Below are 11,767 nucleotides of genomic sequence, written 5' to 3' on the forward strand. Positions count from 1 at the left end.
TGTTAACAGTTGAGTGGGAAGTGATAAACTCTCACTGTTCAGCCAAGATGACTTTTGTCTTTAAGGTGACTAGCTATCATCAGGGGTAGAGAACCCACTGAAAGGCATTTTTTTCCCCTTTCTCAGAATTGCTACATTGCCTTTTCTGACAACAGAAATTAAATTCTAATTATCCTTTCGTTCTGTGAGTCTTGCATGTAAAAGTAAGAAAATTCAGTACGGTATTCATCCCTGGATTGTAACTGTATCTGCTGTTAAAAGTCTCAGATTGGCCAGATGCAAAATGGTCTCCATCTGTTGAAAATCTCTTACAAGCAATTAGATGAACAGATGTACTCAGCTAGCCATGTCCTTCTTTGCTTACAACAACTTTGTCAGGAAAGGAACAAGGACTTTTATGAAAGATCAAATCAGCATAAGACACCAGACAAAGGGATGAGTTCACAAGTCAGAGCTTCTTCCCAACCGCACTTGTGTCTGAACTCCAGCTAAATGATTAATAAAGTGGCATTAAGGGATGGGGAGGGGGGGAACCAGAGGCAAGCCATGCAGACAGGGCTAATGAATTCTGATGTTCCCTAAATTCTCATTTCCTGAATGAGAACTGCCTTCCATACTCGCATCGCAGTGCCTCTTCCTGGAGCCAGCCAGGACAGACCTGATGAAAGTTCAGAATCTCAGTCTCACACGCACACGAGCAGCATACGTAGTACTGCCTGTGCGAGAACAGGGTGCCAGGAAGAGCCTAGCTTTTGACAAGTGCCACGGTCCCTTTGCTTATGTATGCTGGAGGGAGTGGGAAGATGAAGGAGACTGTGTTAAAAGAAAGAAGAAAGACTACAAAAGCAAGAAGCTTAGGAGTCGCAGTTGCTGTGTGGTCCTTGAGTTTGTAGAGGGGCCTGATGGTGCTGGAGGACAGAGGGGCCTGGGAACGCTGTGGCAGCAGAAGATGCATTTGGGAAGGTATACTCTTCTTCCATCTTCACGGTAGCATACTCCATGCTTGCAGAGAAGCCAGGATAAAAATTCATCTTTTGGTGGCTGATATAGCTGATGGCTTGTGGGCTGTAGCAGGCCCCACCAGCTTTTCCAAAGAAGCTCCCATCCTCACCAACTGGATAAAAATTCTGGGGACTACTGTAGACCTGGTGGTCACTATTATAATTCTGGTTATTGCTATAGTTTTGATTGCTGGTGTAGTTCTCGTGCTCAGCAGTCAGTGAATGGATGTTCCTGGCCTCACCAATACTGTAACCTTCGTGGTAGCTTGGGTTTATGTCCAAATAATTATTCTGTGAGAAACAAGCAAAACAGAGTTGTATTTTGCATTAATGGCATTTATGTTCAAGAAGCCCCATATCCATTATGCCCAAATGTCTTCATTTTTAAATCTGTAGGCTGAGCCTTAAGACCATTATTATGTTAGGCATACATAAACAAACTTTGCACAGGTTAAGCCTTCATTAAATTATCTACTAGCCCCAGTTCTTAAGCAACTGGGGTTAAAAACAGAAGAAGCTGCCTTATTAGATCAATAGTCTCTCTAGGTCAGAAGTGTTCCCTCTGATCCAAGTCACTTCCTAAGTTTTCAGGCAGGGGTGTTTTCCAGTCCCACTTGGAAATGCAAGGCTTTGAACATGGGATCTTCTACATGTAAAACACACACTTCATCTGTCAGCTGTGTGCCATCTATCATCAGGCCCACAACAAAGACTGAACCCACGAGCATCTTTTTAATGGGTCAGAAGAACAGGCTGCCTAGTTACCTGAGCTTGACACATCCCTTTTCTCATCCACAAGGTTTCTTTCTGGGTTCGCTTAAACTTCATCCGTTGATTCTGAAACCATGTTTTTACCTGGAATGGGGTGAAAGGGTAAGATATCATTTGACATTGTCCCTCTCTGGGCACAAAGGCTCATGGGCAAACTCAGCTCTCGGAATACTGTGTAAATTTTTGGTTACTACAGCAGAAATATTTAAAAATATGCAGTGTGTGGAAGATATAGGTCAAGAAATTGCCTCCCCTTCTCACAATGTTAGCACTCATTGAGAATAAGTAAAAGGAAAATGCTTCTTTTGACAAAATTAAATTGTGGAATTTAGTATGATTCAATGTGGTGATGGCCTCTGGTTCAGATGTTTTTAACAGGAGACGGGATAAAATTCACAGCTAGAGTCTTGATGGCTCTTAACTACCTTAGGAATTGCAGGCAGACAACCTTAAATACCAGATGCTGAGGAACAACATGAAAGAGTTACTGCTCCCCTATCAGAATCTGTAAGCTTCCTTAATGCACCTGGCTGGCCAACAAAGAGAATGGCCAGGATGGTTAATTCATGCACCCTAACACTTCCAGTTTCTGGCAGCATCTACTAAGAGGGAAAAAAGCTGCTGGACATCCAGGTTGCACTTGGATGAGTTTGCCATTCTCTCTTGAGGTCTGAGAATGGAAGCTCTGCCTGGATGAACCACAAATTTAGGAAAAACTGTTCAGAGGACTCAAAACTATTTGAGAGTCTGTCAATCTTATTTTAAGCATCATCACCCAGGATTCTTTTCGGAAAATGCAGTTTAGATAAAGAATAAGAAAACACTTATGGTCAAAGATTATGCAACACTGAAGTTACCTTAAAGACTGTTGCAAACTGAAGACACTATTCTAGACACACACTAAAAATGCTTAAGAGCCACCTAGTCAGAATAACTCAAAATCTAACTCTGGAGGTTTATGCTTGGGGTTCAGGCTTCTCTAAACTAGATGTCCTCCAGACCTGTTAAAACTACCACTCCCTCATACCATTATTATTATTATTATTACTTTGTGCCTTCCACTCCTAGCGACTGCCTGGACTAGTCCCTGCAGTTTTCTTGGCAGGATTTCAGAAGCGGTTTGCCTTTCCTAGGGCTGAGAGAGAGTGACTGGCCCAAGGTCCCACAGCTGGCTTTGTGCCCAAGGGAGGACTGGAACGCATGTTCGCTGGGTGTCTAGCCTGGAGCCTTGACCACTACTCCAGACCGCCTCTCAACTATCATTATGAGGTCCAATTTTGGGGGCTGAATTCTGGCTGTGCAGGAAATCCTTACTTGTTTGTAAGTGAGTTTCAAGGCTGCAGCCAGTTCTCGGATCTGTTGTGGACTGAGATACTTTTGGCTCTGGAATCTGTGGTGCAGGATTTCCAACTGCTCTTGAGAGAAAGCTGTCCGTGTTTTGACTTTCCTGCCTCCTGGATTTTCCTCCTTGCATCTCTGGGGCGTAGAAGTCAGCTGTGGAGAAGAAGACTGTCTGTTGGGACTGGTGGCAGAGTCAGGGGTGTAAAGAATTAATATTCCAGAACTGGAAGACCTTGGAGAAAGATCTAAAAATCAAGCAAAAACAGCATAAGAGGGCAGAAGAGGATGACTTTTAAACATAAGGTTTATGTATAAAGAGGTATTTCTCACTATGCGTGATTATCATTGATGAAATAATGTGCAGACTTCCAGGCTACACTAAATACTTCATATAGACATTTCTTAGATTTCTATGAGATTTAAAAAATTGTGCATCCATGACCAAAGAAATTAACTCAGCATGGTATATCTTTTAATAGATTTTTAAGACCAAAAAGGTTGCATTTATTATAATCAGTAAAATAACCCCTATTTTTATCAATTGTGTTAGTCAAACCTGAATTATATATTAAATATAATATTACTGGCCATATTTAATATCAGATTGTTTCACCAAAAATTCTAAATTTGCACATACCTTTCCCAGTGAAATCAAAGAGCTTTATTTGTGATTTTATACCCATTTATTTTGCATGAAAGCTGCTCAAACTATGTTACTTCTGAGAAGACAGCATACTGTACTCAAATGTTCCACTAAAGACACGCAGTTCTGACTGGTATCCTTAGGTTTATGATATTGTAACATATTTCATAATATTTCATAATAAGAGCAACATCCATTGTTTTAAAATACAAACACACGATAGTGTGCTTTTCAGCATCAAAATGCCTCTTTTTAAAAAATATCGTTTACGAGAATAGGAACCAACCCAATATGCTCTGTCTCCGATTTGGAAAAGAATAATTTGTGGTCCAAACATAAGACGGGGAGAGGCAGGGGTGCTAAACCCCCAACCCAGAACAGGCGCGCCTCCCAGCACCAGCCTCCTATTTTCGGGTTTACCCTCGCTCGTGGGAAATCTTCCAATCTCGAGCAATCGCCTCATTTGGGAGGACGCCTTTTCATCCCCCGATCTCTCGCGCCCGTTTCGAAAGGTAGGCTGTAAATCAAGCCCGATTCTGTGCACGTGCCGACTCTTCCCGATTTCCCCTCCATTAAGTACTCTTAGCCGCGAAGGACCCAGTTTCAGCCCCTTCCCCTTAATCTAACCATATCCGAATTACTTCAGAACGCATGCTCAAAGTTCCACCGAAAGGTTTACGAACTGGGCTCGCACACAATTTTCCTTCTTTCTGGTCCTTTACGAACCAGCTATCGTGGTTTGTCAGCACTGGCTTGTTTGGATTAGCACGATGGGGATCCAGGCTGAATCTATCACCTTAAAACACGGGTTACATGAAAGAAAGCCAGCGTATTTTATTCTGAGCTACAATTCCACGTGGCTGAACCAACTCAAAATCAATTGCAGAGGCTCTGACCCCGAAGCACTCGAGAAACCGAACGCGTCCATTTAGACTCTAGAGCTAGGCCTTGATACATCTATCCACCACGGGCAGGATTCAGGTAAACAGTGAAGCACCCCATACAGAACGGTTCGATTTACACACGTGTAGTGGAGAAGAATCGCACTGTGGCCTAGCGAGGTACGCGCACGCCTCGCTCCCATCCCCAAGCAAGGGGACCGCTCGCCCCAGGACGCCAGGATATCCGAAGTGGGTCGCGCCTGCATGCGCGTTCTCGCACCCTTCCCCTTGGAGGCTTACTTGGGTTTTTGTGGGACGCCTTTTCCTCTACGTCGCCTAAAGCTTCTGGGGGAGGGCCCCCCTCGGAGCTGTGCACCGGCTCCTGCTCTTTTTCCTCCGGGGAAGGCCAGTAATACTGCTCGTAGCCCATTCCGGTGGCCGCCACTCCGGAGAGGTAGGCTCGATAAGCAGTATTTATGGCCAGTGGGGCGTTCATGGGTGGAGCGCGGGAGCCCGCGGGAAGAAGTACAGAAGCCCTGCAGCCTCCTTGGGGTACCTTTTATGGCCCGCCTTGCGGCAGACAGACCTTCCCGAGTCATTGTCATGTTAAAGGTGGTCTAATTGACTGGGAGTGGCCTGGGCAGGACCGGGGTGTGGAGGACAGGGGACGGAGAGGAAGAGTCGCGGCCTACCATCCAACACAGGTTGGCCGCTAAGCTACAAACAAGCCACTTTATGAACGTGTGAACCTGGCCAGAATGGAGTTAGGGAGAGGTAAAAGAGTGTTGTTTTTGCTTCTTGGATGGAAAAAAACGGAATGCAAATATTTCTGGAGAGAAAGGCTCCTTTAAATCCTCTGGAAATGGCTGCTAACTTCATGGACAAGTCCAGGTCATTTTCTTGGCAAGAGAATGGAAGGAGTTCGCTTCCTGCTGCGACGTTTTCAGTCTAGCCTGCAGACTTCTCCAAGTACTAACCAGGCGCTAAGCCGTGCTTGGATTTCGATTCCAAACCAGAGCAGCCGAGGGCTGTCACCTGCTGAGGCTCTGATAGACTAGGATTGCTTGAACTACAGTGACTGCATTTGTACAACTTGTGAAGCCGAAATGAACAAACTAAATGCACTTGTTGGCTTAACGTGAGGACCTTAAGAACATTTTAACCTGAATGGATTTGGTTGATTTTGGTTCAGTCAGCATAGTTTGTTAATTGTGATTCATGGTCATCCGTAAGTTAGCTTTTCTAAAAACAACAACAAAGGAAGTTTAGAAGCAAAGTGATGAAAGAAATTAATGAAGGATTTAAGAAATCCATCCTAATTCTTCGCATGTTTACTCAAAAGAAAATTCTGGTTAACTCAGGAATGCTGAAGCAAGAGATAGAGAACCTGTGAGAATAAATCCTTATGCTTTAAAGAGTTGGTTTAAATCTCAAGTAGACTGATCCCACAGACATCACACTCACCCTTTCAGCCACAAGTTCCCTGTTCCTAAAATTCAAATTACTAATTCAGAGGGTGTGAATAAGCAGATTTTGGGTTGTTTTTTTTTATTATATCGGAGTTGATGTAGTTAATCTTTCTGTACTTTAAAACCAACTTCCAAGGCCTTGCTCATTACCCTGCTAGCAGGACTGTTCAGGTTGGGGAATACAGTAAGCAGGAACTTCAGGCATAAATCCAAACTGAGACAATTCTCAACCAGGATCTCAAAGAATTCATAAATTTAACCTTGAAAGGAAGCTTTGGATCAGTTCGTTCTTATTTTTTTCCTATACCTTTTATGATTGTTTTGATAGTATTTGAAATTTTTCCAGTTAATTTGAATGATGATTTTTAATTCTAGTGAGGTGCTGTTGGATTTCAGTGGTTTCTTCATTTATGGAGCTGGTGATACTGTATCTTATGTAGTGTTAACTATTTTGTCTAAATGGGTTGTATCCTAAAATATATCAAAATCCCTTAATATAAAATAATCCAAACTTAAAAAAGAAACTACCTATTCTTCATGGAAGTGTGTGTACAGACGATTTTAGATCCAAAGGGTTGCTGTGCAAAAAATGGAGAACGTGTTGGTTTGCAGCTCTCATAGCTACCAGGAAAGAACTCATTTTGCAAAGGTGTGCTAAACTAATTGTGGCCCATTTATCATTATTAATCAATTATTATCTATTTGGGAGTAAGGCACACTGAAATAAGAATAGTAAGATGATACTGTGAACATGTAAGTATGGCTAATATTTTGGTGGGAAATAGAATGAAATAAAACACTGAACTCTTCAGGGGATTGCTACGTAATCCTCCTATCCTAGGCTTGTTCTGAAATGCTGCTTGTTGCATATTTTAGCCCGGATATCCTTACATTTTAAGAGCTATTGCAATGAAGGTTCAGGGATTTTTTATATATTTTCATGTGACCTACAGCTAATTTCTTAGAAGTAAATCAGAACAATCTATAGTTTTGGTCCATTCACAGGGTACTAAGAGTCAGTCTGAGTGTATGGGAGTTGGCAAAAGGAGACTAGGATTCCAAATTTCTGCCTGCAGTTATGAAGTTCCTATAAACTTTTGGTCAAACTACTCTGTAGTAGCCTGTGTTCCAGGAGTGTTTTAAGGATAACATGGAACAAACAGTATTCCAAGTCTTTGTAGGATTGCTGTTATTTCTGATTAATATTACAGTTTTTGATTAGTTTACCCTGTACAGGTTCTTTTTACATCTGGGACCCTAATTTAATTATGTTTACAGGGAAGTCTCACTCGGTATCTTACTGGGTCTTATTTTCAGATAAGAATGGTTAGATTATAGTTTATATTATATTAGTCTCCATGCTTGATGTTAACATTGTTTGAAATTTAATAATGTATTCTGCAGATTTTTAAAGAGGTAATGCATTTTAAAAGTATTTTAATTTTCTTTGGAAGATTTGTTATCTTTATAATTAACTGAAGTATAATGAGAAATGGGCAACTACCCTAAAGCTTGCTCTTGTTTTAATATAAAATACTATGCTAAACCTGAAACAAAGCAACCAATTACATTATGGGTTGGTGTGGTTTGTGAGCCAGCCTTCCCCAACTTTGTAACTCCTAGAATATCCAATCAGGACATTCTTCCACTCTGAGGGAACATAGCTAGCCCATATGGTGGGCACCAGACTTAGAAAAATTGTGGTAGAGTAAATACTCATGTGTGAAGAATCTTTAAAACGCAGTATTATGTTCCACGTCAGACAGAACTTAAAATGAAATATAATCTAAATGCTGTTGAAAACAGCGAGGTGCGTTCACATATATTTATTTGAATTTGATCTTGACCACATAAGCACATTTAAGGCAATATCTTTTTGATCCAATAAAAAAATAAGCAAAGAATGCAATCCTGCATTTCTAAACTGCATGGGAGGAACTGTAGTCAACAAAAGCTTAGTCCATAATAACCAGGTTGCTCTTTAAGGTCTCATAAGATCCTGTGGTGTTGTCTGCAAAAATTTACTGTGATGACCAGCTTGGTTTCCTAAATTGGTTTGGAAACAATTTCATTGGGTAGAAGCACTGATTTAATTTTATGTAGTATTTAGATTTAGTTCTGCAGGTACTCTCCTTGCCTGTCATTAAAACAATGTCATCTTGTGGAGCCTTGGAGATGTGGCTTTTACGTGGCTGCCCTGTCCTGTGGTATAGCTTCCCTCCTGAAGTTTGCATAGTCTCAATTTTATTGTCATTTTGGAAAAATGTGGCTTTTTCTGCAGGCCCTGTAGCAGGGCAGCCTGCTGTAATACTGAGATTTATTCCTTAGTTCTTGATGTTTCTTTCCCCAGTATAGCTGGCTAGCAAAATAGATGATGATGATGATTTACTGTTTTCTATTTGTTTTAATGTATTTAATATGCATAGATAATTAAGGTGACTTATAAATTGATGAAAGAAATAAAAAGTGCATGCCGCCCTCTTATCCCTCATTTCATGCAACTCTTTGACTGTGTTTTCTAAGGCTACAGTATGCCTGTCTGAATCGGGAGGAGGTGCTACAGTCTCTGGCTTTGCAGTGATGACTTGGCTTTTTGTGTGTCAAAAAGCTGCTTTACAGATTAACATTTGTATCAAAAGCAATGTTCTTTTCTGTGTTTGACATCAAAAGAGGAATACTGTAACCAGAAAGAGTCACTCTAAACATTGACATTTCCTTCCACTTCTGGAAGTGTCAAAGGGAAGTCACAGAATGAAATAGCTAAACAGGAATGAAAAATGAAGTTTGATTTAAGGCAGTGTTGTTTGGCACACTACAAGCGTTAATTTACAGAGCTGTTCTAAGATGATTAACTTACTACAAATTAGCGTGGTTGTCAGTGGTCACTGTGCTGCTTTTACATACGTTTAAGCTTTTATTGAATGATCACATTGCCTTTTTAATACATGTTGGTAATCTGCATTTCACTGCCATTTCGCTATACTTTTTAAACTATTTTTTCCCTACTGTAAACATTTGCTTGTGCGGTCTTCCTAGAGGAGAAATGTTTATATAACCGGGGGGGGGGGGGAGTGTGTGCTAGTCTTAAATGCCAAAGCCTGTGCTATTACAAACAGTCAGTGATGGGTTACCAGTTCTGGGCTGCAGATGTCTGGCTGACCATTCGATAGGCTAATCAAGCAGATGGGTGGTCCCAGAAAGAACATTTCTAGTGCCCCAATCTAGTGTTTTTGCTCTTCTTTGGTAAAGTATAATGCCCAGAATTGGAAGCAGAACTTGAGCTGAGGTCTGACAGGAGCCGAATAAAATAAAATGATTGCTTACTGGATTTTGAAAAGGGTGCTTCTGCTGCTGTAGCATTAAATTGTATTTGTTGGTTTTACAGCCATATCACCTGGTTGGCTCATATTCAGTTTGCAGCCAACTACTATTCTGGGATCTTTTTTTTTGAACTGCTGCTATCAACAAACCAATTAGGCTGTCATTAATGTGAATCTGATAGGTGTTCTCAGCCTTGTATCTGTCTGTTGAGTCTTGTTTCCTCAGACTACACTTTGGGAAATGCTCTTGTAGGGTGTGGCTAGTTTTATGTCATCATCAGAGTTGGTAAGCACCCCTTCGACCGCTTCACAATTATCATGCCATTAAGCCCACACTTAACTAGCTTGCTAACTAGAATGCGATGGGACACTCTATCAAACGTTTTCCTAAAATCAAACAATGCAGCCTTTCCACAATCTGCCCTTGGAGATTTAAACCCATCTGGAGGAAAGAGATGTTCCTTGACCATGTTTTTATCACTCTCAGGGTTCAGGGTTACCTCTTCATTCTGCTCTCTACAATTTCCTGGTGGAATGTATACTACTTTGCTGGAGGAGACTGAACTAAAATAGGAGTTGAGTTGAGCTGAGCTGAGCAGCCTTTTCTTTTTACCTTGTGGTGCTTGAACTGCTGGATTGCCTGTAGATTCTGGACTATGCTCCGGCCAAAAAGCTAGTGCTGCAAAGATTGAGTGATGTGAATATGAATCTGAAGTCAGCTCACTAGATCCTTCTATTAGATGCAAGTTCCTGGGAACCAGCCAGTTTCTTGTACACTCTCACTTCCTCCTAAGTTGAAGAAAGGGTTTTGTAGAGCTAGGCTCCAATGACCACATGGGAGGTAAATCAACATCCCTGTATTTCAGTGTATGTACCCTTGCGACTCTGGGGAAATTGAAATAGTCCAACATGTCTTCCTTTACTGTAACATCTACAAGTATCTTTTAAACACCATTATGACTCCCCTTTTACTGTGAGTGCTGGGAAGACTGGATGATTTCTATACCCCTTACCTCCTTTCAGACGGAAATTGTGACGCCTTCCACATGATAGCTAAATTTATTACTACAGCAGTTAAGACTAGGCAACAATTAACTTCAGACTCAAGCTGACAGCAAAACTTCCTTGGAGTATTTCATTTTTCTTTCCCTTATCGTTCTCTCTCGCCTCCTTTTATATAACCTTAAATTATGATTATAATAAACAACTAAGGTATTAAGTAAACATAGGCAATCAATTATGCTCAAAGTATTCCAGGTAGAGTTTTATTATTTTAGTGTAGACATCTGCATTTTATCACCACATTTTTAATTGTCTAAATGCTTTAATAAATTAGTATTTTAATACTCTACTAGGCTGTCATACAACAATAACGTTGGGGGTGGGCAATGCAGTTTTGCGCTCGTTCACCTCCTTCCTCCAGGGCCGGTCCCGGTTGGTGGTGATAGGGAGCAAGAGATCCGACCCTCAACCAACCCTTTGTGGGGTGCCACAGGGTTCGGTTCTCTCTCTGCTCCTCTTCAACATCTACATGAAACCTCTGGGCAAGATCATCCGTCACCACGGGATGAGGTATCATCAATATGCTGATGATACGCAATTGTACATCTCCATCCCGGGTGAAGTAAGTGATGCTGTGACTGCCCTCTCTCGGTGCCTGGGGGCTGCAGGGGCCTGGATGGGGAACAACAGGCTTCAACTGAACCATGGTAAGACGGAGTAGCTGTGGATTAATGGCTCCTCTGTATCCAGGAATTTACCATCTTTAGTTCTGGATGGGGTTGCACTGCCCCAGACAATCCCGGTGCGGAATATGGGGGTCCTCCTGGACTCACAGCTCCTGCTCGAAGAGCAGGTGGCAGTCGTGGCCAGAAGGGCCTTTGCGCAACTTCGTGTTGTGCACCAGTTACGCCCCTTCCTGGATCAGGAGTCCCTCTGGTCAGCCTCTCATGCCCTGGTCATCTCCCATATAGACTATTGCAATGTACTGTGGCTACCCTTGAAGAGTATCCGGAAGCTACAACTGGTCCAGAATGCAGCCGCGCAGGCAATTCTAGGTGCCCCAAGATTGGCTCATGTAACACCTTTGCTGTGTGAGCTACATTGGGTGCCAGTTTGCTTCTGGGTCCAATTCAAGGTGTTGGTTATCACCTTTAAAGCCCTACATGGCATGGGGCCAGGCTACCTGAGGGACCGTCTCATCCCCACAACATTGACCTGCCCCACCCGGTCATGCAGAGAGAGCATGTTACGGACCTGTCTGTAAGAATTCCATCCGGCGGGGTTCAGGAAGCAGGCTTTCTCTGCAGTGGCTCCTGCCCCTCTGGAACATTCTGACCTC

The 11,767-nt window shown here is 42.2% G+C and overlaps 1 protein-coding gene across 1 annotated transcript; it reads right to left on the minus strand.

Moving 5' to 3' along the window:
- Nucleotides 1-277: 277 nt before the first annotated feature.
- On the minus strand, nucleotides 278-5,145 carry LOC134492481 (homeobox protein NANOG-like). The gene is made up of 4 exons (XM_063296652.1): nucleotides 4,938-5,145; nucleotides 3,087-3,358; nucleotides 1,767-1,856; nucleotides 278-1,292 (listed from the first exon to the last, which is right to left on the minus strand). Exons 1-4 carry the CDS (start codon nucleotides 5,131-5,133, stop codon nucleotides 855-857), a joined length of 996 nt encoding a protein of 331 aa, XP_063152722.1. The 5' UTR covers nucleotides 5,134-5,145; the 3' UTR covers nucleotides 278-854.
- Nucleotides 5,146-11,767: the final 6,622 nt, after the last annotated feature.

The sequence above is a fragment of the Candoia aspera genome, chromosome 2 (assembly GCF_035149785.1).
Source record: "Candoia aspera isolate rCanAsp1 chromosome 2, rCanAsp1.hap2, whole genome shotgun sequence".
In the NCBI taxonomy this organism is placed as follows: domain Eukaryota; kingdom Metazoa; phylum Chordata; class Lepidosauria; order Squamata; family Boidae; genus Candoia; species Candoia aspera.

Coding starts and splice junctions, on each gene's coding strand:
- LOC134492481 (XM_063296652.1), bottom strand. CDS start 5,133: ATGAACGCCCCACTGGCCATAAATACTGCTTATCGAGCCTACCTCTCC. Junction 3,359..4,937: donor GGCGTCCCACAAAAACCCAA/GTAAGCCTCCAA, acceptor CTTGATTTTTAG/ATCTTTCTCCAAGGTCTTCC. Junction 1,293..1,766: donor AAGGGATGTGTCAAGCTCAG/GTAACTAGGCAG, acceptor TGTTTCTCACAG/AATAATTATTTGGACATAAA.